The sequence below is a fragment of the Camelus dromedarius genome, chromosome 28, assembly GCF_036321535.1.
Source record: "Camelus dromedarius isolate mCamDro1 chromosome 28, mCamDro1.pat, whole genome shotgun sequence".
NCBI lineage: Eukaryota > Metazoa > Chordata > Mammalia > Artiodactyla > Camelidae > Camelus > Camelus dromedarius.
This window is the reverse complement of record NC_087463.1, coordinates 11469079-11494965: the sequence shown is the minus strand read 5'-3', so window position 1 is coordinate 11494965 and position 25887 is coordinate 11469079. Positions and strand designations below refer to the sequence as shown.

The 25887-nt window shown below is 39.3% G+C and overlaps 1 protein-coding gene across 5 annotated transcripts in view; it reads right to left on the bottom strand.

Moving 5' to 3' along the window:
• Nucleotides 1-25887, bottom strand: part of DCC (DCC netrin 1 receptor) — a 984533-nt gene that overhangs the window by 50352 nt on the left and 908294 nt on the right. For all 5 annotated transcript variants that reach the window (XM_064480349.1, XM_031441886.2, XM_064480347.1 and 2 more), the window contains 3 exons: nucleotides 18177-18339; nucleotides 9759-9985; nucleotides 6438-6554 (listed from right to left, as the gene is read on the bottom strand). In XM_064480349.1, coding sequence (XP_064336419.1) covers nucleotides 6438-6554; nucleotides 9759-9985; nucleotides 18177-18339 — 507 coding nt within the window. The remainder of the gene's footprint in view (nucleotides 1-6437; nucleotides 6555-9758; nucleotides 9986-18176; nucleotides 18340-25887) is intronic.

Sequence of the window (25887 nt, the reverse complement as noted above, 5' to 3'; positions counted from 1 at the left end):
CTCTCATAGTGAATATTCTAGAAAGCCCCCAAACCAGTAGCCATTGCAGAAAAGCAAAACTGTATGCTCTTCTTTGCCTCAGTCTTTTTTACTAGACCCTAGTTCAACTTTTTGAGATTTGTTTTTTCCTGAAAGGCCAATTTTACACTTTCTTCCCCTCCAATATTTACAAGGAAAGAAAAAACTGGGAAAAAATGAAACGCCACAGGTTTTTACCCAATCAACCCTCATACAGTAAATTGTTACAGTTGTATAACTGACGTGACCTTACAGGATATCTACTTCCATTTATATCCTTCCTAGATCTGATTCCTCACTTCTCTTCTGGCATTTTACAGAGAAAGAAAACAGGTTGAACACGGAAAGGGAATCTTTCCAAGGTCAAACAAATGTTCCATCGAGTAATCAAATGCTAGAAATGAAAATCTACATCTCTCCAGGAATTGCTCTCAGCCAAAGAAGTTGCTCACCCAAGGTTTTGCCTTACATCCTCAGAGCAGCCTGCATCGAAGACAGCAGAAGTCCCCCTACCGACCCCTGCCTCATGTGGGACAACTATGAAGGACAATCCCAGCCTAGAGCAACCTGTAGGGTCAGCTCCATTAAACCGCATCATCAGTTCACCATCTCCCTCCTGCAACCCTGCATCCTTCACCCTCACAGGTGCTGTTCCGGAAAACACTTGCTAATAAGTCTCCTGCTTACCAATCTCTGTTCAGAATCTGAATCCTGGAAACTCAGCATATGACCCTTATCTATCCTTGAAAAATTAAAGAAAGTTACACCCGATGCTTCTGATTTCTTGTAGTTAATTTCATTTACAGTAAGAACGAACATTTAAAATAATTCTTCAGCCACAGTAAAAATAGTCCCTCTCTGCCATCATTTTACAGGAAAGAGCACGGGACTGGGGAAATCAAAATATCTGGGCTCTTCTCCTGCCTACGCTATCAGCTGTATGCTTCTCAAGGGCATCAGCTTACGTCGCAGTGACGTGTGTCCAGGGGTACGGAGTAGCATACGCCACACTGTGTTTTCAACCAAGAAGCACCGTCTGAGACAAATAAACAGATTCTGCACTTCAGTGAAATTAAGTACCGTTTCCCGTGGGTTTTCATAACTAAAAACACTTCAGATGGTCTATATTTTATCTGCTAATTAACATTTTATAGAACATGGTGAGAAATGTCAAGGAAGAGGGCAAAAATAGTCTTACAAAAAGAATGACTCTTAAGTGGAACAGCAAGCATCTTCATATATATGACCGGAAATTCAAACTGTGCTATGATTTGGTTCATATATAGCTTGTTATGTGTGATATTCTTATATGTGTCTTCTGGTACACATATTATGTAATTCTGCTGAATATATACCCAAGAATGGAACGGATCTAGGAATCGAATTACTGGGTCAGAGCATCCTTATACATTTTGCAAAAGTAGTTATCTATTTAAAATCACATGCATGCTTTATACGATAATTTTTAAAATAATAAATTGTTAGTCATTCTAGGGTCCCCCATTCATGTCGAGTAAGACACTGGGAATAAGAGAAGCTGTGTTGTTCTAGGCACAGAGTAATTCAGAGTTTGAGGTGACAGATGAGGCAGCGCAGTGCAGTGGTAGACTAAGCACAGGTGTTGGGTTCAGATTCTCAGAACCTTGGTTTCCCTGTTTGTAAACTGGAGATGCTACAGTCAAAAAAAATCTTTAAACAGAAGAAAACAGTGTAACTAATAAAAGGCACACGAGACATCTTTGTCCTTGGAAAAGCAACGCACCACAGAGGCTCAAAGGTTGCTCAGGTGTATCCTTGTGTAAGTTTCTTAATCTGAGTCTCTGCTCCCCATCTGTAAAATCTGGCTAATCTCACCAAGTGATAACACTATGAGGATTAAATGAAATAATAATTAATTAATAAGGTATTTAGCAAGTGAATAATATTTGGAAGTTCTTGATACTTGTTAAGATTTCATTTCATTTCTCTTTCTTTCTAAGCACATTATTTCATTTTTTGTTTAATGAAAACAATTTTAATTGCCCTTAATACATCAGAAAATTTTATTAGAAGATACTCTAGCTATAACTGCTAAAAAAGAGCCCAAAAGTACCGATGTGTTACAAAAACAAGAATTCTTATAATATATTTACCTAATCATTCACCCATTCATTTGACAGATATTTACCCAGCACCAGTTTTGTGCTAGGTACTGAGTTACACAATGTGTAAATAGGAAGATGAATTAGATACATTCCCTCCCTATCATGTAATACACAATCTGTTAGAGGAGAGAAGATCTGGGCTTGAATATCTAAGCATATGAGGTGGTACTATGTGTAATTAATGCCACAAGACTGGTTTTTTAAAAAGGCTATTCAAACGTGAGAAAGGAAGCCATAATTTCTGGATGGAGTAATCAGAGAGGAAAGAATTTTTGAGAGCATCAATAGCTCTCTGGTCTTTGAAAGATGTATAGAATTTTGTTAGGGAGAGATAGCCAGCAAGTCATCCCAAAAGGAAAGAAGTATTCAGAAGGAAAAACAAATAAAGGACAATGTATATGCATATTTGTAGACTGGTGATTAGTCTGGCTTGGCAAGAGTCTAAGGGAGACTCACACGCACACACACACAAAATATATACAACAATATAGCAATAGGAAACTAGAAATGTAGACTCAAATCTGGTATGCTGAGCAGTTTGTGGTTGTTTTTTTCTTGGAAGACAAGAAAGGAGGAGCCCCCGGGAAAACTTATAACGTGGAATGCCATGTTTCAGTTGTTTTAGGAAGAAATCTAGCAAGCAGTATACAAAGAAGTCTGGAAGACATTAGAGAGAGGAAGACTAATTATAAAGCTGTTTTGACAGTTCAGATGTGAAGCCAAGAAAGGGGAGAATAAAAATACCACCCCTGGGAATACGAAGGTAGCCACGGATTCAAAAGATATTGCAGAAGAAAAACATCAATAGAATATGGGAACTTATTAGATAAGAAAGTTATATATGGGATAGAAAGGCCCACAGAGATTCTGAAACACAATGATTTTTAAGAAGAAAGCTACAGAAGATTGGCACGGATAGAACTTAGTTATAAGAGGAAAGTGGCTGGAAGGAAAGAACAGAGGCAGCTCAGTGTACAATGTCTCTCTATGTAGTGAAAGGAATGAAACAAACAGGACACTAGTTTGACAGAGTACTGCAGCTGGGAGCATAATGATTAAGAGAACCCTGAAGATGCAGAACTCTGAAGCTGCTCCTTCTGAGTCCAAATTCTGCCTGCCACTTACTTGCCGTGTGACTGCAAGCTTGGTACTTGAACTCTTCAAGTCTCAGTTCTCTCATCAGTAAAACAGGCATAGGAATAGTATCTGCCCCATGAGGTGACAGTTGGCATTTATTATAAATCCCACGTTAGGTTTTACACTTACTGTAGTACAGTTGAGAGATACACTGAAACATACAGGAAACTCGACATAGAGTAGGTAGAAACAATCATTTGTTCATTCATTTGGCTACATTGTATCGACTGAGTGCCTTCCATGTGCCAGGCTCCGTTCTGGGGACTGAGGATATGAAGTGAACAAAGCAGGCAAAATCTCTGCCCTCAGAGAGCTGACATTCAAATACGGGAAACAAATGATCAACAAGCAAACACCCAAATGCAAGGAGGGTGGTCATACATATTAATAAAGAAAAATGAAGCAGAATAAAGAGGGTAGAGAGCGACCATTGATGCTGCAAGGCAAGGGTCAGGGAAGACCTGTTTGTTCATGGTGGTGGCAGCTCAACACAGACGTGAATGAAATGAGGGAAACGACATGTAAACCTCTATGAAAAGAGATTCTGGGTAAAGAGAACTGCAAGTGCAAAGACCCTGAGTTGGAATGTGTAGTATTATCCAAGGAACAGAGAGGAGGGCTATGTGGCTGAAACAAATTACACAGAGGCGTAGCAGGGGACCACGTGAGGGACATGCCACAGGCTGGATCGCACGGTGCCTCAGAGGGCACGGTAAAAAATCAGTGGATTCTGTGCTACATGTGATGGAGAGTTAGGAGGAATAACATGACCTAGCTCTCATGTACTGAAGCGCTGCCGTGTAGACAACTCACTGTGGGGTCAAGAGCTAAAGAAAAGTCAATGGTTTTAAGCTCATAGCTTTAGTCTATAATCTGTAAGAGATGGTAGTGGCTTGGACAAGGGCAGAACAGTGGAGATGGGAAGGAGTGGTCAGACTTGGGACAGGTTTTGAAAGAAAAATGATAGGATGTGGTAAAAGACTGAATTTGGAGTATGAGGAAATTAGAATAAAAAAGCATGAAACTAGAGCTCTTTAACAAGACTATGGATGAACAGTACTACCATGTAGTGAATGGGATAAGTAACTGGGTCAAGTCTGGAGCTGGGGAGAGCGGATTACAGAAGAGGAAGCTATCCATTCTGAGCACAGCTGGCTTATCTATCAGACAGCCATTTGGAGGAGGTGAGTCAACATTTGACATGGAAATTGATGCGGATTTCAGAAAGGGATAAAGCTAGGGATAGAATCTGGAATTCATGAGCATTCAAATGGCATCAAAGCCACTGGTACTAGATGGCATCACCTAAGACGCTAGTGTAGACGTAAGACAGCAGCTTGAAGACTGAGCCCTGGGGTGCTCTCTGACTGAGACTAGGGACAAAAAGAGGAACGAGTAAAGCACTAAAAGGGAGCAGCCCATGGGGTAGGAAGAAAACCAGGAGCACTAAGTATACTACAGGCTAAGTGAAAAGAAGCATTTCAGGAGAAAAACAGATGCTGTGTCCAATTTTGCTGAGCATCGAGAACTGACCACTTGGTTAGACCAGGTGGAGATTATTGATAACCTTGGAAAGTCCTGGTTTCAATACAGAGGGACTGTGAAAATGTCATTAAAGCTAGTAAGAATGATTAAAAGAGGAAAAGGTATAGACAACTTTCAGAAGAGGTTTTCAGGAAGGGGGAGGAATGGGCTTTAGTTGGAGGGGAACGTGGTTCTGGCGAGGACGCTTTAAAAGAGGAGTTACGAGGTAATGTTTAAATGCCTGTTGGAGTTATCAGTAGGAGGGAAAATTGATGTGGAAAAGGGAAGGGATAATTACAGGAGGGTCCCTAAGTGGTGAGAAAGGGTGTCCTCAAGGGTAAGAGCTGAACTCAGAAAGGAGCACAAACAGATCAAGTAAATTTGATGGATAGATAAGGATGCCGTTTCTGAATGCTTCTCTCTCTCTTTTTTTTTTTGGTGATATAAGAAGCATGGTTATTATCTGAGAGTAGGGAAGGGAGAGAGGTATTGGGAGTCTGAAAGGCAAGAATAGATATAAGACATTCATCTGATAAAGTGAGACAATGAATGACTAAGAGAAATGAGTGGCATTTCTAAACAGATGACAGCTCACCTTAGATTTGTGGTCATAAACACCCAGTAAACAGGTTATGTGTTTTTCTCCAGACAAAGTCAGCTGCTAGGGTCCATGGTAAATCTTGGTAGAGGAGCTGATTTAACCAGGATTGAGGTTTTTTTTTTTTTTTTTTTCCCAGGTGAGTATGATAGAGAAGAAGAACCAAGGGAGATGAGGGTGTTTGCAAGGGACTGAAGATAGTAACTGATGATAGATTGGAAGCTGAGTTTGGATGGAACAGAAGACATGAGGCAGGTGATGGACAGTGGGAAGGTTGTAGAGTTAATGGATTGGAGATCCAAGTGGGATTGAAGAACTGTTGGCAAGGGGGCAATAAAATAAGTGGCAGGAAGGTAATAAGGTGCTAGAAAAAGGAATGATAGAAACTGACACTTTGTAGGAGGCACAATTATTGGTTTAGTGTGTGACATGGAATTGAATTGAGGTGGGAAAGAGCTAATATTGTAGGTAACATGAAAGAACTAACATCAGATGGATTACTTGCGTGGATATTGTAATTACCCAGATTGATCACAGAGGTAATTGGAAAGGAAATGATTCTCAGATAATATTTTCTGTGGATGTGGGAGTATGACAGAAAACTTCAACAGGAAGGGGCAGTAAGTAATTATCTCAATATTTGTTTCAAGGGTGCTACATTATTTAAGTCTGAAAATTAGACCTATTGAAAATGTTAATCTATGAAGGTGCTCCTTAGAATAAGATCAAAGATCACAGCAATTTCAACTCTTTTTACATCAATTCATATTTTTAAAGTAATTTCTGAAATATGTATCCAACTGATTGCCAACAGACAGATCATATGATTGAGTACAAAAATACAACAACACTGAAAATTCTGACTTCTAAGTACAAATAATATGATTTTAATTCATTCTTCATGATGTCCATTTACCCAGAATGTTCAGAGAAAACTCTAGTTTTTGATAATTGATATAGAAAAGATACAAACAGAAAGCACTCACTTGTCCATGGCAGTGCCAGTCACTACTCACCAGGATTGTTGGACTGGGCATCCATAGGGATCATGAGCTTTGCCCGAGTGGCTCGGCGTGCAGCCAGTGACCTCTCGAGAGTAGACATGGAGCTTCCTGCTTCCTCTGTGTCTTGACCTAAAAGAAAAACAGTACTCCTGAGAGACACCTTCTTTAATGGTGTAACACTTCATTTCTAGCCAGGAACTCCACAGCCTTTTTTGTTTTATTGAAGTTTTAAATCATAACATCTACTTTTTTTACAGCCCAATCAATATACTCTCATTGGACATTTTTTTTTTTTGGTCCTACTAAAATCATCATTTTAATCTTTGATGTCATTTGACAAACATTAATAAAATTTATCATAACCTCATTACCCAGAAAGAACCGTTATTTTATTTTTAATTTCTGCCTATGTATGTATATGCAAAAGGAAGAGAAAATATATTAATGTATTTATTTTTCAAAAATGGCATTAGACCGTACATACTATTTTGTAGCCTTCCTTATAAAATAACAAAAATCCTTCTCTGTCAATAAGTCAGTAACATAATTTTTAACAGCTCAGTAATATTCAATTGTATGAACTTACCACAATCTTTGCAACTATTACTTAAGCCCCAAAGATATTACATCTTATCATTAAAAACAGGAAATAAAGTACATTCTTCAAAAGTAAGGTTAGGTATATCTATATAAATATATTGTGATTCCATAAAATGTTATGCTAAAATGTCATCAAAAATGATATATGCAGATTTGAAAACTGAATAAAAATATATGCTGAAAAAACAAATTCTGCATAGTATGTATTCCTAAAGAATGTACTATTCATCGACATGAAGTTTTATCTTCTTTTAATTGAAGTATAGTTATTTTACAATATTATATTACTTTCAGGTGTACAGCATAGTGATTCAGTATTTTTATAGATGATCTTGTATTAAAAGTTATTACAAAGGAATGGCTAGAATTTCCTGTGCCGTACAGTGTATCCTTGTTGCTTATCTATTTTATATAGAGTAGTCTGTGTCTCTTAACCCCATACCCCATCTAGCCCCTCCTCCCTTCCCTTTTCCCACTGGTAACGGCTAGTTTGTTTTCTCTATCTGTGAGTCTTTTTCTTTTGCTATATACACTCGTTTTATTTTCTAGATTCCACAAATAAGTGGTATCATACAGTGTTTGTCTATCTCTGTCTGACCTATTTCACTAAGCATAATATTCACCTGGTCCACGTGCATTACTTCAAATGGTAGAATTTCATTCTTCTTTGTGGGTAATGTTCCATTGTATATATTTATATCACCTCTTCTTTACCCATTCGTCTGTTACTAGACACTTGGGTTGCTTCCATATCTTGTCTATTGTAAATAATGCTGCTATGAACAGTGGGGTGTATGTACCTTTACAAGTAAGTGTTTTTATTTTTTCTGGATATATATCCAGGAGTGGAATTCCTAGATCATATGATAGTTCTAATGTTAGTTTTTTGAGGAACCTCCATACTGTTTTCCATAGTGGCTACACCAATTTACATTCCTATCAACAGTGTACATGAGTCTGTTTCTGTTTTGTATTTATGTTCTTTTCTTTTTTTTTTTTCAGATTCCACATATGAGCGATCTCATATGGTATTTTTCTTTCTCTTTCTGGCTTACTTCACTTAGAATGACATAGAATACAAACTTGTGGTTGCCAAGGTGGGAATGGGAAGGGAAAGACTGGGAGTTCAAAATTTATAGATACTGACAGGCATATGTAGAACAGAGAAACAAGATCATACAGTATAGCACAGGGAAATACATACAAGATCTTGTGGTAGCTCACAGCAAAAAAAATGTGACAATAAATATATGTATGTTTATGTATAAGTAAAAAATTGTGCTCTACACTGGAATTTGACACATTGTAAAATGACTATAACTCAATAAAAAATGTTTTATAAAAAACAGTGTACAAGGGTTTCCTTTTCTCCATATCCTCTCCAATATTGATTATCTGTAGACTTTTTGATGATAGCCTTTCTGACAGGTGTGAGGTGATATCTCATTGTGGGTTTGGTTGCATTTCTCTCGTAATTACTGATGTTGAGCACCTTCTCACATGCCTGTTGGCCATCGGTTTGGAAAGATGTCTATTCAGGCCTTCAGCCCACTCTTGACTGGGTAATTCGGTGTTTGGTTTTTGACATTGAATTATATGAGCTGCTTAAGTATGTTGGATCCTAACTCCTTGTTAATTACATCATTTGCAAATGTTTTCTCCCATTTATTTTGTAGATGGTTTCCTTTGCCGTGTAAAAAAGCTTTTAAGTTTAATTAGGTCCCATTTGTTTATTTTTGCTTTTATTTCTTTTGCCTTAGGCGATGGATCCCCAAATATATTGCAGCTTGTATCATGGCTGCAGTCTGGTAATCATTCAGTTAGCTTCTTCCACGTGGTGGGGGTTTCAGAACCTACTAAACAGCTCAAAGCACGTGGCTCAGAATATCACCTATAGCCCTGAGGAGGTCCCTGACTTTGTTTAAAGACTAACCCATTATTATCTTGTTTTGCGTGACTACTTCCCTTGTTTTCGTATTTTCCTATTTCTCCAGTTAAGCTTATTCTTTGAATAAAGTTCTTCTACAGACAAGGGGCAAGCAGAGGACATGGGGTCAGGGGGTCTGTCCTGAGGAGGCCCCAGAGGGTCCTGCTCTGTCAAACAACCACGTTCTGGATTTCTCAGTTATTCCTAGGCATGGCTTGATCTACCCCAAATCATTAAACAGCAGGCTTTTCTCTTCAGACCACTTTGCACACCAGCAGAGACTGCAGACTCTGCTAGACTAGGCCAGTGATCACAGAATGTGACTGTGTGGGGGTGACAGTGGATCTCCCTGGTAGTCAAGGCAAAGTAACACGAGAGTTGATACTTTCATACATCAAGTGCCCGTGATGTGATTTTTTTAAAGCAAAGAATTGACAGCGAATTTAAACTCAACTTTCCACAGACACAGGGAACTAAAAAGTAGGTTCAAACGGCTTCACATTTTTGCTCAAGATGTAACAAAATGCCCTGGATTCACTGAGTCTTCACATCTCAGTGTTGCCCACCTGCATCACCTCCTACCTCTTAGAACTTTCGAGAAGCATTACAAATTATACAAGGCAGTCAAGACGATGAGAGAACAGAAAGTAAGCCTAGTGAATGTACCAGATTTATATCAGGTTCATGTAACTACGGTGAATGATGTGCAAACTAAGGGAAGGCTATATCCACCAAAGGGAGTGGAGGGTTCTTTTGTGGGATTCAGAGTGGGCTGTTTCTCCTGATGCCAGAGAGAAAAAAGTTACCTGAATGAGAGGTGGTTTTGCTCCCCATTTGGGTTTCCGACTGGCTGTGACTGACTGGTGTGAGGTCTTGGCAGCTCTGGATGGGGGAGTCCCTCCCTGCAGGGTCAGTGCTTGCTGGCTTCTCAATATTCTTCATCTCCATTTCTTCATGGTGTATCCAAAGATCAGGCGGCCGGAGGTCCTTCTGGCTGCCCTTCCTTTTGCCAACACTGTGGGTGGCCCGTTTCCTATGAAACAAAATTAGAAGGCAAATGTGAGTGCCTTTATTCAATGGCCCTTCCTTCCTCCTTTTTTTCTTTTTCTTTCCCCCCTCCTCAGTCAATTCAAATCAGAAGCAGGGAAGGAGACAAAAGCACTCCCAGGAGGAAACCTGTGAAATGCACGAACTGGCAGACTGGTCTTGGCCGCCTGTCCTCCTGTCCCCTGGAGCTTCCCCACAGAACAGGAGATGCGGTGCTGCATCCCCAGGGCCCCGGCTGCCTGCCAGAGCACGCCTGCCTCCAGCTCCCCCTGCTGCAGATTCGAGCACGAGGTGACAGTGGGTGAGAGGGAACCAGATGCTGATCTTTGGAGCTGGGCATCAGGTACCCGACTGCAACATCTGTTGAGGAGATAAATGACAGAGTTGCTTCGAAAGGGCAAACAAATAAAAAGGCCAGAATGTGTGCCAGCAGCCAAGACTGGGGCTTAGAAGAAAGTCTCTCCCTCAGCTGTCCAATTTAATGTGCAACTGGGAAGCTGGCTGTTCCAGGACAAAAGACTGCAGTGCACATTCTTAGGAGAATAAAATACTTTTGTCTTGGAGTCATTAAGTGTCTGGATTCAAATACAAGAAGACCCATCCTCTGAAAAGAGAAGAACCCACTCTGGAAGTGTGTTTCCAATGTCTCTTATTTCCCTCAATAAGAACTCAGCAATCATTAGTTAATTTTTTCAGGGGTAGTCTCCGTTTGGGGCTAGTGAGATTCAGATAATCCCTGCACGCTAAGCCAAGAAGCGGGATGCTCAGGACAGCTGTTCTCTGCAGCAGGGGTCAGGAAACCATGGCCTGAAGGCCCAACCCTCCCACGGCCTACTTTTGAAAATAAAGGTTTACTGGAATCCTGCCAAGCTCATTCGTTTTCACACTGCCGCGCTGAAGAGTTGCAACAGAGGCCAGGTTGCCCACCACGCCTAAAATATTTCCCATTGGGCCCTTTGCAGAAACGGTTTTCAACCTCTGCTCTATAGTTTTTATAATTTTTTAAAAAATCCCCACTTGTAGCTTCCACTTCTTTTAAAATAATCACATCTCTTTGTGAGGCAGAATTCAGTCAGTTAAAATCTAATCTTTGGCAGAAGCCCAGAGAAGTACCATTTTCTCCCTCTCCTCACTTGCAGTGAATGGTTTATGAGGCTAACTGCTTCCATGCTGGCTAAATGGTTCAAACTGCCCTCAGCGGAAACGCTTTGTAACCTGTGCAAGGCTGCTAAGAACGGCTTTGTTTTCCCCACTTGCTGGATAAGACACCCTGTACATATTAGGCAATTAATAAATGTTTAGTGGTCTGATCTGTTGAATTTTTTTCCTTAACATTCCTTTTTTCTTTCTTTCCTCAAGTATGTTGATGAGGATAGAAATGAAGATCCCCAGACCTCACAGCTACGTGGTGATTTAGTGGAGAAATACTGCAGTGTTTCCTGCTCTAGTATTTCCCGATTTCCTGGGAGCAGCCTCAACCCGACGCCAGACAATGGTCTGCAATAACGCCTAGATCATCTCGTGTTTAAGATAATAACTCTCTTGTAACCATCCACTCCCTGAATTCATTTCCTTACATTTCACCAGCCCTCGGGAAAGGAGTCTGCAACTCATACATAGCTCTATATGTAATCCACCTTTGGTCACTTAGAAGAATGTAATGTTGTCTTCAAACCTGGAGATTTCACCCCACTATCTTTCTTTCCAACAAATCAAAATGATAAACAACTTAAACCCTGCTGTCTATATGACTACCTACAGAGATGTACCAGTTCACCAATCCAGGACAAGAGAGTCAGAATTCCCAGGATAATTTAATATTTAAACAGCCTGCGGTAAAGAAGTTTGTCAAACAATTTTTGTAGCAAGAAGTAAATGATGAATTCTGGTTTCCTCTTGCTTATGTGCATGTGTTATGCATTTGTTCATTCATTCATTAGTTCCCATGATCTTGGTGCCAAGCATCCCCAGGCGTCTCTTTTTTTTTTTTTTTTTTAAGTTCCAAACCAGATTGAGGCAGAACCTTTTTGTATGTTATGATTTATAACCTCCATCTGGAAAGAAATGATAATTCCTGATAAAATGCATAAGCGTTTTTCTGATGGATTTTAATCAGATCGAGATCTCTTTGGAGAAGCTGCTTTCGCCCGGCTGACTGTAAGAATCTAAAGATCTCTAGATAGACTTTATTTACTTTTTGTATATATTCCATGAAAGACAATCTAACCACTTTTGTTTTCTATAATGTCTCTTTTCAAGAGAGAAATCTTTGGCCTCGGAGTGGCCTCCCTCCCCTGCTGGTAGAAGCCCAGCAGCCCCACGTAGCAGGTTTGTAATACAACTGACATCATTGTGTGTGTGTATACACACACACACACACACACACACACACGAAAAAACCTGACATCTGCTTGTAGCTAAGTTGTGTGAAATTTGTCTTAAAACCTGTAGGAACAGCTGTCACCCCAAACTTCTGTCCATCTGCTGGTTCCTTGACATCATGACTGCCACCCATTTCGCCCCCAGTTCCTCTGTCTCACCATTGCAATCTTCAAAATTTCTATGTAAATGAACCTAGTGCAATGGTTTCTGATGCGTGGTCCCCGGACCAGCAGCATCGCCCTCACCTGGGCACTTGTTAGAAATGCACATTCTCAGGCCCCGCCCCAGCTCTTACCTGTCAGAAACTTGGGAAGGGGCAGTGGGGCCCCATGGTCTGTGTTTGAACAGCCCTTCAGGGGAATGTGATGTAGCTAAAGCTTGAGAAGCACTGTTTTAATGAATTATTTGGTTTTGTTTCTTGTTACTATAAAGCTGTAATTTTTTTCTATTAGATACAGAGTATGTCACGTTTATCCCTCCCCCTCCCTCTACACACTTCTTCCAGGTACCAATAATCCTGTGCCTTCCAAAAATAGCTGCAGGATAGGAGTATCTCTTCCCACCCCACGTATTCTTGAATAAAGGCAAAGCAAGGAGTCTTCCATGACCCTCAGCTGTCTCTTTCTCTTCCTGTGGCAAAGCCGTCACAGCATAATCAAGGTCTGGTGGGTTTTTGTTTGTTCTATGTATCTATCTGTCTACGTATCTGTCTGTCTGTCTATCTGTCTATCTAATCTTACTTCTGCCCAGAATAGCCTTCACAGTCCTATCTCCTTACAAACTCCTTACTCTTTATGATTCCCTTCAACCCGCTCTTCCTCAGGAAACCTCCCTGATCGCTTTCGATCAGTGTCATCTTAGGGTGGCTAAATCATTTCCCCCTTCTCTCTCTATACCACTCACCTTGCACTGATCACTGTCTGTCTTATTGAGCTGGTCAGATACTCCCTATGTGTGAACTGGTTTCCTCCAGTGATACTGGAGCCATCTCTATTTCCTTCTCTTTCCCAACATCGTCCATTGTTTTACAATATTTATCCATTTGTCTGTTTAGTAAACATTTATGGAACATTAACTATGTGTCAAGAAATATGCTACATCCTAGAAATGCAAAGATCAGTGGGACAGTGAGAGTTTGGTACATGAATGAAAAACGGCATGGCTTCTGTACCACTGGAGCAAGGAGCACGCACTGGGACATGGAAATACAGAAGCTGAAACGGTATAGGGGACCAAATCATAACAAAAACATTTAAAATAATATCAGTAAATCAGGGGGAAATTGCAGAAAGGTTTGCAACATTAATCAGATTGGTTATATTGTATGATGCAGATCACACACTAAGGGTACTAGTAATTCTTGAATTGAATAATAAAAAATGTGTAATTATTGATGTGGAAGGATGGTTTGCAAAGTTTGTCTCCGATTCTTTTTTTGCTATCTGTTCCTTACTTTGCACATATCCTATAACTCTAAGAGGAATTTCTTTCCGTTTCACTTTTAATCGGTATGCGAGGGATGTGAATGGGTAAGAACCGACCTTGGCTGAGCATCCATTTTATTCCAGACTGTGGTGCTCTTTTAAGCTCTAAAATACTATCATCATCTCACAGATTATTTTGTTGCACTGTGATAAATTAGTGAATTCTCACTCTGTGGTTAGCCATCCTCTGCCTAAATTATTCACAGGAGGCAAATATCTCTGTACTAAATTCTTGTGGTCAGACAGACACGTGCCCAAGATGTGATGGAAGACTGAGGCAGGAGCACTGTCCCACTGGGGAGATAGAGAAGGCTTCAGGAAGAAGCTCTAAACTAAGTGTTAAGAATGATCACAAGTTAACCAGGAAAAAAATACGTTGGAAAGTATAAATACCTGCCCTGCCTCCTCCATCCAAATCTTTCCCAAAGGCTTCCAGTGTCCTGGTTCTCTGTATTGATTATTTTTATTCCATTAACTGCCATTAAAAACAAGACAAAAATCTTGTATCGGAAAGCCAGGGAAAATATGTCCTAGATACTCACATAAACCTGCATTTTCTGAGATGAAATTAAGATATACTGAAGTCCTAAGTAGTTGCCAGTTAAAATCCCTGTATAGTGAATACTACAAATGATTACAATGTTAAAATTTTTAAAATCAGTGAAAATGGTCTATAGTGTAAGGTAGATTTCACTTGAGCTTCAGCATTTGATCCTCAGTACTGAAGATGGTTATTTTTGTGAAGATTTGAATGTGGGTTGATATTTAAAACTTGCTGTGTCCACATCAAATCAAATAGGCGGCTTAGTTAATGGGTGGTTCTATCATGTAAACCTTGAATTTTATTTACGCATTTAAATTACACAACATTAAATTAAAGTTGTTGATCATCTACCCAGGTAATTGCCTTAGAAATGTAATAACCATGTGTCCAGGACTTCCAGGATATTCTCAATGTCAATTATTCTATCTTTAGTATCTATAGGTAAATTCTAACTTATCATAATCCATGTTCTACATTTTGGCCAGGAAAATACTACTTTATTAAAAAGCACAGAAATCCCCCACAAATTCAAGCTTTCCTAAAACACAAATTTTCTGTATTATATTCTGCTACAATCTCATTAACTTCAAAATGTATAATGGCAGTCTCTTCAAAGTAGTAAAATATTTTAAATTAATAACTAAAAAGAAATGTAGTAATTCAAATGTATAAGGAAAGTCTCTTCAAAGCAGTAAAAATTTAAAAATAACTAGAAAAATTATTTTTATTTCATGTGAATTTGAAGCTAAATGCTAAATGTGATTCTATAACTTAGCAGTATTCCATGGGGAATTTCAGTGTTTTAAAGGTAGAGGGGTTGACAGAAATTATTTAGTCCCCTTTCTTATTTGAGGAAACTGACATTCAGAGATTAGGTCTTCTCTTCGGTTTAATTAAATCTCATTCATTTAATTAAAGAAGTGGTAGAATCAGAACTAGAATTTGGGTTCCAATTTCTGTTAGTTATTTTATAATATGAAAAAAAAATCTTACCAACTAGAATATGAGTCAATTGGATAAGCTAGCTCATTACCTCATTATTAAATAAATCATGAATAAAATAATAAACCATTATTAAATAAACCATGACTAAAATGTGCAGACACTAACTTGAATAAAGTATTACTGAGAGTACACAAAAATATGGCTCGAATCCACTGGGATGAAATTCAAGTCCCCTAATAAAACACAAAGACAATTCACATTCTCCAGCACTCCTAGACAAAGAGATATTGAAGAAGCCATGGATGTGTTTCCCACTACACCCTATTAATTACATTAAACTCCCATTTCTGAGAGCCCTGTAATAGACATTATTTCTGTTTCAAATTAGAATTGATTTTGCTTTCATCTGCATTATTTAATTTGTTCTAAAAAGCTCAATGTTGGTGGTATCGGGGGAGGGGTTCTCAATGAAATCGCGAAATGCTAAATTAAAACTCAGAAACCTCTTAAAGGAGAAATGCTCTTATTTTTCTTTTTCTCTGTTAACACAAAGAGACCAAGATCAGCGTCAATGGGCTTGTTACCAAAGAAAAATATATGAAGCTAAATTGTGAAAAAATGCCAAGTAAATATTAAGAAACTTTGGGGGTGAGGTGAGGAAAAACCCCAGGGGCAGTAGCGAGGAGCTAGACATTCACTCTCTTTGGGCTTTCAGTCATTCACAGAGTGATTCTTCCCTTCCTCATTCCCTAATTTAATTTTTATTTATTTATTTTTTGAAGGAGGGGAGGTAATTAGGTTTATTTATGTATTTATCTTAGTGGAGGCACTGGGGATGGAACCCAGGACCTCGTGCATGCTAAGCATGCACTCTACCACTGAGCTACACCCTCCCCCTTCATTCCCTAATTTTATAAACAAGTCGTACCCAGGGATCAGCCTCTACTCTTTCTATGTAAAACCTTCAAGCTCTTTCCAAAGTGCTTAGGGGAGGATTTAGGACAATTTAACATTTTCTCAAAAGAACATCAAATTCCACCTTTACACACTGAGGAGACTAGCATTTTCTCTGTGGAGAAACAAAACAGGTCTCGGAACTCAGTTCAAGTCAGCACAGCCCTCATTCTTCTCACGAGGATGAAGACGATAAAAACAAAACACAACAAACACCTCACTACAGATGGGCTTGGCGCATTCAATGCGTTTAGTGAAGGCATCCATGTTTTTAAAACTATCATGAAATAAGGCCAAGTTTGGTTCTGGTGCCCTCCCCACTCACCTTTCTGTGACTCTTTCTCAGATCTGCCTCGGAGACCCACGGCTTTGATTTTCCACCCTTCTGTGTTTGCACCACCCCCTTCCGCGGATTGGCTGGACCAAGAGATCGCTCAGTGACTTATTAGCAGTGACTTCCCCGCAGAGCCTTACTAAGGGCCGGGCACTCTGCAAGCTCTGAGGGTGATGATGACGTCCCAGATCACTTACACCTGAGACCGACCCGTTAATCACATGCTGCGTGGTTCCTCGTTTGAGAACAATGGACCAGCGCACCAGCCATCCTCAGCTTCAAGATGGTCCAGTCAAATGAATGCAGCTGGATATAAAATTTGCTCTGCCATAGAGAGACATGAAATGCGAAGACTGTATCTACCCCCCTGTGTCACTCTCCTGGGTATGTGTGGTTTCCTGTGTCCTATTACTAAACCAGCTCACTTCAAAATGCTGGAAGATACACTAGAAATCAATACATAGGGTCAGAGGATTTTTTAGCAAGAGAGAAAGGCTGAAGTCTTAGCAAAGAGGGAAAATTATTTGCTAGAGAATCTCTACCAATGTTTGTGGTATATAGTCATCAAACCCGCCACCTCTGGGCCCAGGCCTCAGGCTGGAGAGCACCAGGCCTCACGCCAAAAACAAACAAAAATTCAGGGAAGAGCCTGTTAGAGCCAATCTAATGAGAATAACACTGCTGAAAAAGACACATCAGGAGGGATCTGAAAAGTGCAAGAGAGGCAGAGAGGCAGAAAATAACCAGGAGATTATCGCTGATTCCCACAACTGGCTGATGCAAGTTAATATGCTGGTTACGGGGAGTTGCTGGAAGGGGATCAGCTGAATTAAAATCACCTTTCCACTCCAAACTTGGTACTTTGATGGATCTGTCATTCTCTGCATGTGCTATAACCTAGAGCTACATAGTATGAAAATATTTTTAAACCCCTCAAATTTTTTAATTTCTGAAAATCATCCAGAGCCAGGAAATCTGAACCATTTTGAATTTCTGGAATCTCTCTTCTATCCTAACTACTGCCTCCAAAGTAAACACTCCGTAGCATTATAACTATGTTGAGTTTGGTATTTTATACTTAGCCATTCATGCAACAAACATTGATTAAATGCCTACAGGCCTCCTTGCCAAAAGGGATAAATAAATACTCTTAGAGGAACACCCATCTCCAACCTTTTTTATACTTCATTGCAGAGAGGACCATAAGTAGGGACACGGTTAACTCCATTTTCTAAGTGTTATTTAAGAAGAGATGCCTTCACTGAAAGAAAGTACCTGGTTTCGAGAAGTAAAATCAAGCAGAAAGGCAAAGTAGGTCTCCAGGTGGATCCTATTAAGTCTGCAAGTCTAATCCTCACTCAAGTTACGAGCTTGGAATAGACAAAAGGCAAGATTTTGCCCACATCAGGCGATAAGGAATATGTGATGAATTGTAAAAGAGCACAAGAGGAGAGCCGTGAAAAATCGAACTCAAAAAGCTGGCAGGCAGGTCAAGCAGCGACTGCTTCCCTCTTGGGGGCTAGCTGTTACTCACTTTCTCTGCTGGGCCGAAGAGCGCCGGGTGCATATCATGGCCACGACCACCACCACCAGCACTGTGATGACACCAACGGTGACCACAACAATCACAAGCAGGTTGCTGTTCTTCTGAGGAGTGACGCTGCCATGTGGGGGGTGCATCTGGCCGATGGGTGGCTCTGGGAAAAGACAGGCAAAGAAAGATCAGGTTTAGGGAGAAGTAGCAGCTCATTGCTTATCAAGCTCTGTTAAGGATTCAGAGAGTTCCTATTGCCCTGAGCACTTCTGAAGCTGGGGGGAAAAAAACAATGAACCAGGAGAGGAAAGATCGAAATTATCCACCCAAGGTAAATGAAACCAACGTCCACACAAAAACTTATGTAGGAACATACACAGCAACATTGTTCAGAATTGCCCAAACTGGGAAACCCCCAAACCATCAACTGATGAATGGATAAACCAAAATGGTATATCCACACAACAGAATATTATCCAGTCATAAAAAGGAATGAAATGTCGACACATACTACAACATTCATGTACCTTGAAAATGTTATGCTAAGTGAAAGAAGCCAGGTACAAAGGCCACATACTGTACAGTGCCACTTATATATGAGACTTCCAGAATGGGCAAATCTAAAGAGATAGAAAGTGGATTAGTGTTTGCCAGTGGATGGGGGGTGGGGCAGAAGTGAAGGGGTAAAGACTGTTTATCAGTACAGGGTTTCCCTTTGGGGTGATGACAACGTTCTAGAACTAGAAAGTGGTGATGGTGGCACAACCTTGTGAATATGCAAAAAACCACTGTATTGTGCACTTTAAAAGGGTCATTTTATGGAATGTGAATGGGGAAAAAAAGAACTAAGTGAATTAAGCTTTGTATTGAGTAGAAAGAGGGGAAGGCAGTAAGGATGCTACTCTGAACAATGAGGGTTCCAATATGACAAGAATCAGAGAAGGCTGAGAAAATACTATTTATTTGATGCTGTGAAGACAAACTATTTGACATTAATCAATCACACTTTCCATTCCTTTTAAGAAGCTACCTATAAAGCACATTTAATTTTCAACCTGTCAAGGATATATGAATCTCACTGAAAAGCAGCCACAGAGTTTGAAAGAGTGTCAAAAAGTCCTGATATAAAATTTTTCCTGTCTTGCAACCATACCTCACGGTAGGCAATATTTAGGTGAAAATAACAGAAAAATAAGACAGTTTAATTAGCTTATATAAGCAAGATTGACTAATAACCCCTTAAATTGCTTTCTTTAAACCCTGAGTGATTAATCAATTAGAAATACTCTGTTTCGGGTCATATTCATTATTACAAGATACATTTTCAAAAGTAAATATTAGCATATAATTTATTTATAAATTAATTTTGAAAGAGTAGAAAGCAATGAATTTGGATGCTTTTAGAGATCTAAGTTTCAATCTGCTTCTTTAGCAACATACATGAGCTTTCTATATCCCTTAAGCAAAATATTTAGGCCTTTTGCACCTCAGTGCATTTACCCACAAATGGAAATAATATTTACCACATGTAGGGACTATCAGAGTTAGAAAAAACAATACATACAAAGCCCTGTCTCAGTGCCTGGCATAGAGTAACTGCTTACCAGTATCATTTTATACTATTAAAACATTAAATAAAATGTTGCCTAAGTTAGTAATCTACCATACCATTTGGGATACTGCTGGTGTGGACTTCCAAACTACGTTTTTAGAAATAACACGCAATGTAAAAGATAAATTAACTTGTTTTCACAAATGAATATAAAATAACCCAGCACTGGCCTCAACATTGAAACACTATCTTTTGACAGCTTATCTAAGAATCATTGTTTTGGTTTTTTTTTTTGAAAAGATAGTCACCTAAGTTTAAATAAATTATTGCTGACTCATTATTATTGGAAAAATAATAAGTGCTTCTGATAGAACTTGAATCTCAGGGGGAGCAGCTCATTAAACAGTCTTTGAATAGCGTTTTCTGATACAAGATTCTGATTACAAAAGAAAGGTTTCCTTGAAGTAATTTTTACCTTTACTACAAAGAAATGAGGCAAGTAATGAAAGGGCAGAACTTCTATATTATAGTTTTACTTACAATTTAAAAAGTCCTGTTACAGTAGTGTCTCCACAGGCCCTTTCTATGCTTAACAAATTAATTGATTGGAATAAATTAACCTTTTATGTGAGAGCCTACAATGGAGACAGCTGGAGATCTCACAGATTTTTATTAGCATAACTTAATTTAACAGTTCACTATTTCTGACAAAACTTAGTCTGAGTCATACACAACAGTAACATAGTGTGAATATTTTTTTAAAACCTTGTATATTGGAATTTTCAAATTTTTACTCTTATTTCTTTCTTTCCACTCAGGAAGACGTCATATTCCAAATCAGAAAATAATGACTCTGGATTCTGCTGAGCATTAGTGAGATTATATCGATGTCATCTGCCTCGGAGAGTTAGGGTTCATGAGGGCTGTCATTATAAACCTTTGTTTCTAGGCCTTATGACTTCCTCATAAAAGTTCCCATCAGTTTAAGACTTGATATCCAAGATCTTTCATTAATTTCCAAATCTCCATTCAAAGGCTGAATAATCAGAATATCTGATGTTAAACGGGTAGTTAAGAAAGTCAAGCACAATGGTGTCTGTAGATGGAGTTGATCCTTGTTTGTAGTAGCTGTGTCCTACAAAGTCAGCGCAGACACTGAATCAGGGAAAACTAAGTATTGCGTCTGGAGGAAATACAGGGTCAAGTTCCTGGGAGCCTCTGGTTGCAACAGTTTTATCAGCCGATCAATGCATAACCTTGTTTTATGTAGGTTTCTGTTTAGAGACACCTTAGTTAATACATAATGTTGATTCATTAACATTGAATTCATGGCTAATGGCACTATAAATTCATGCCTGAGTGAAGCTTAATTAACACACATATTTTCTCCATAAGGCACATTAGCCTTTGTGCTTAGGAACACTAGACAGCACTTTATCAACACATTTAGGGGCAGCTTTAAACTGTGAAAACATCCAACAAACCCACAAAAGATGTGAAAAATGGGCAAAATGTATCATTGAAAGGACATATCCACAGTATGAAGGCAGATCATCACCTTATTCCATCTCCGCTGAGTTTGTGAGCACTAGGCTGCTCAAATTTTTGGCTGTTCTGCAAAAGTCTGAGATCATAAAACCACCATAATTATTAGTTTGGGGGGTTAGAAGGAAAATTATATAGATGAAATGAATTCCCAAATAAAGAATCTGCAAATAATGATGGATCAACCATATTATCTAAATACATCAAAAGACTGCTCCAAATTTGGAAAAAAATTAGAACTCACAAATCTAGATTAGTGTAGTTAAGTGTTCTGGGAGACAGCCTGACTCCAGAAGGGGCAAGGTGACATCTGCCACCTTTCAGACGCTGCACGGTATAATTCAAAGACTTGCAAATCTCCTCCAGGGCACTGTGATTATTTCATGAGATAATGGGTGCAGCACACTGACCACACACCCTGGCACAGAGTTGGTACTCAGCAGGCGTGATGCAGCTCAGTGTATTTCATTCTATGTGATTTGTCCAAATGAAAGAAAAATACAATATCCTAATTCATCTGTTGCTGGTGTTCGCATAAGAGCATGGGTACCCAGTGTCTGAGTAGTCAAGACCTGGGTATGTTTCATTAAAACCAGTGAGAAGGGAGTCATTTTTAATATCACATGAGCATTCTATCCAATTTAATTTTCATGCTGTTTGATTGCCATAAATGATTTCATCCTTTTTCTACTAAATTTAACAAAAGCAAACATAGATTTAATAATCTGATGGGTCTAAAGTCTTAGTGATGATTGGAAAATTGGTTTAGTAAAACCGATAATGTCTTTAATTTTTGTAACAGTTGGTAGGCTTTCAACAGTTTTTTACATTTCTTATCACATCTGCCCTCAAAAACTCTGCAGTCAGCTCGTGGGTAGACCGGTGCTCTGCCTTAGGAGGAGTCCCGGCTCCTGTTCTGCAAACTTGGCCTCGTTGCCACCATGGCTGTGCACCAAGCGCCACCATGGCTGTGCACCAAGCACCACCCTGTATCAACAGGCAGGTAAATGATGTGAACATAAGATTGACAAGTTCAATTCTGAGGAGACAAGCATCCAATGAAAGCTTCTAGTTTGGAAATGAACTTCTCTCTTATAATTGTTATTGCCTTCCCCAATAACAGTTGTGTTATTAGAATACTTGGAGCTCAACATTATGTCTTCATAATTTCACAGGCCTTTGAATTTGAACAGAAATTCATATGGCCTTGAATATTTCAAAGCATCTCCCCCTGAAATAGGGTGCTATATAGTCAGTCGACTGGAAGAGATCTCACAGATAATCTAGCCCAATGTTCCCTAAAATGAAATATTAATCACCACTATGGGGGGAAAAAGGTTCCTTGGTCAATTAAGTTGGAAGATATATTTTTTTCCCTCAATCTCAGAATTTTGAACATGCTAATGTGAACTGTGAATCACCAGGAGAGGTAGGGCAGAAATGGTAGAGAATGTATCCAATTATTCCATAAATATGTACTGAAGATCCAATTAGGTGCTGTGGATATGAGGTTATGATCAAAATATGGGTAACGGGTAATTATATGATGTGATGGAGGTGTTAGCTAACTCTGCGGTGGTAATCATTTTGGATTATTTACGTCTATCAGATCAGCTCATTGTATACCTTAAATTTACACAAGGTTATATGTCAATTATTTTTCAATAAAGCTGGAGGCAGGGAGAAAACCCATGAAAGGATTCAAGTAGGCAAAAATAAATTCTATGAGCTAAGATGCACAGTTGGGATATAATCAGAGGTTTACCCAACTAGTTGGATCAGAGAAGGAAAAAAAAAATTCCTACACATTAAATGTTCTGTCTTCCACTCCTGAAACATGTAACCCATCTGGGTCATTTTGACACAAATGGAATGTCAGTTAACGTCTCACCTGGGATAAGGCATAGCAGACAGAAGGGAGTTGCGAAAGCTCCATTTCTGAGCTATTTTCTTCTAGAAGGGTGGAGAAAGAACAACAGCCAGGCTGTGAAACCATTGGAAAATATTTATGGGACCACATACGTATCATTTCATGAAAATCTGTATGTCATGGTTTTCTTGTATATTATGTAGTCTGAGAATAACTTCCAACTTAGAATACTGATTTCTCCCTACCAAAAAAAAAATAAATAAATAAAAAGAAGGCATAACTGTTGACCTCATGGAACTTAGAATTTCCTGGACAAGACTTACATTAAACAAATCATGAAGCAAAGAAATGTGAAATTACAACTATAGTTGGTGCTTTAAAGAAAAGCAGAGTTCATGCCAAAAGACGTAACATGAGGATGTAATATGAGGTCCCTGACAGAGGAGGGAGGTCATGGAAGGCTTCCTGGTAGAAGTGACATGTAGGCTAAATCATGGAGTGTCGCTAGGCGTTAGTTCTTGTTCATCTACAAGGGAACTGAGAACAGACCATGTGTCTGGAATATTGGGAGTGAAAGGGAAATGGCACAAAAGGAGGCTGGGAAGAAAAAGAGGGCCTTGTTCATAGAGAGCTCTGGAGATCACATTCAGTTATCCGCAATAAAATCACAGATGACTGAAGAGTTTCCAGCAAGGAGGTGATGGACTTGATTTAAGAAGGCATCTCTTCCCACTGTGTGGAGAGGGGTTGTTGGTGGAAACAGACCAGCTAAGAGGATACTGAAGTTCTCCAGGAGAGAGCTGATGATAGCTTCAACTGAGAGGTGGCAATTTCATTCAAGCAAAGAGGACAGGTACACACTATAGTGTGAAAGTAAATGAACATAGCAGACTGTGCATGGGGGAGGAAAGAAAGGAAGAGTCAGGGTCAGGCCGAAGCCATAGTCCGTAGGTCTGAGATGAGGGAGAGGGTCAAAGGGCAGGGGAGATCAGTGAGGGAAGAATGAAAGTTCAGTCCTGAGGTCTCATGATGAATTGTAAAGAGGCAGCGAGGAGGTCTGTGTTAGAGGTACACATGTGGGAGCTGGCATGTAGATGGAATTGATGCCTGGGAGCAGATGGGATCACCAAGTCAAGGCTATAGAGTAAGCAGAGACACTCCCTCAAGACTAATCCTCTAGTGTTCAGGAGGAAGGTGGGGACCTGGCAATAGAGAATTGAGTGCCAAACAACTTCCCCAATGCTTATTTGATAATGGAACACTTCCCCCCCTCCCCTCTCAGAGCCTCTCATGGGACCCATGTGCCTTGGAACAACCATTGCAGAATGTTAATCTAGATCACTGGTTTTTAACTGGGGAGACTGTGCCCCCCATGGGGAACTCTGGTGATGTCTGACATTTTTGGTTGTTACAACGTGCTAGAGGGAAATACTACTGGCATCTAGTGGATAAAAGCCAGGGAAGCTTCTAAACATCCTGCCTTGCACAGGATGAACCCAGTAGCAGTGAATGTCCCGTCCCAAATGGCAGCAGTCCTGAGGCTGAGAACTCCTGGCTGCGCTTAACGCTCTTCACAATCAGACGAAAAACTGAACTCCAAAGAGTTTCAGTGACTTGAGTCACACATTCTTACTCTCTGGCAAAGTCAGTTCTAGAACCTGGGGTTTGGGGTTAGTCGAGGTCTTGGAAATCATTTCAGAGAGGGAACATTTAGATGGTAGGTCGGCAGAGCCCCTGGTAGACTAGAACTTGAGACCCTTGTGTCCGATTATCTTTATATCAGGGAAACGACTGTAAAATTCTATTTCTGGACCTTTCCTTTGGCATTAAGGTGTCTACTGAGTGTCCTATAATATCTTACCAACCTCAGAATGATTATCTCATGCGAATATGCAAAAAGCTTTTATGTACACTTTATTTAGCTCAGTTAAAATGTTACTATTTGGGTTAGGAAAACAATAAAACAAAGTTTTTCAAAACTAGAGGGCAAATCATGGCCTTGTCTCCTAAACTCAGAGTACAAGTCATGTTTTATAGAACACCTGATATGATGCTAAATATAAGTATTAATAATAGTAATTTTTAAATAATGTTTTGTTAAAGTATCAATACCTGTCACAATTAAGTTTTCAGTAGTTGAAGTCTGTACAACAATGCTTTTGTAGGGTTTGTAGATTTCTTAACCAAAATTACTAATTTTGCTAATTATAGGCAAAAGCTACCAATAAAAACAAATTGATGATTTATCTCCCCAAAGAGAAAAGCAGGACTGAACTGAAGTAATTTTCACTGTTGTGATCTTTCATACAAATATAAACTACAAAATCACATTTTCAGAACTTGAAGATTTTCCAGTTTTAAGAATGTGGACCATAAAACTGAATGCATGGTGAGAGTGAAATAGTTCCATGTCACCCCGGTTTAGCTTTGATTTTACATGCCACCAGAAAATAATTTAGGAAGCTTCTTCAGTTTCCTCAATTTAATTAAGGGCTTCCAACTACAAGAGTAAACATGAACTATAGCTTTGTTTTTCTTTATTTGAATTTCAAGAGTGCTTTTTCAATAGAGTGACATGCTATAAGAGAAAGTAAATGATTAGCCAGGTCTGAATTTATTTGCAACTGGCTTGAGTAGCCTGACAATAAACCATTATTCTATTACAATTCTTTGAAGGATGAATCTGGCAAGTATAAGGAGAGACAGGAAACCTCTACAATTCTGTCACTCTATGAGGAGACGCA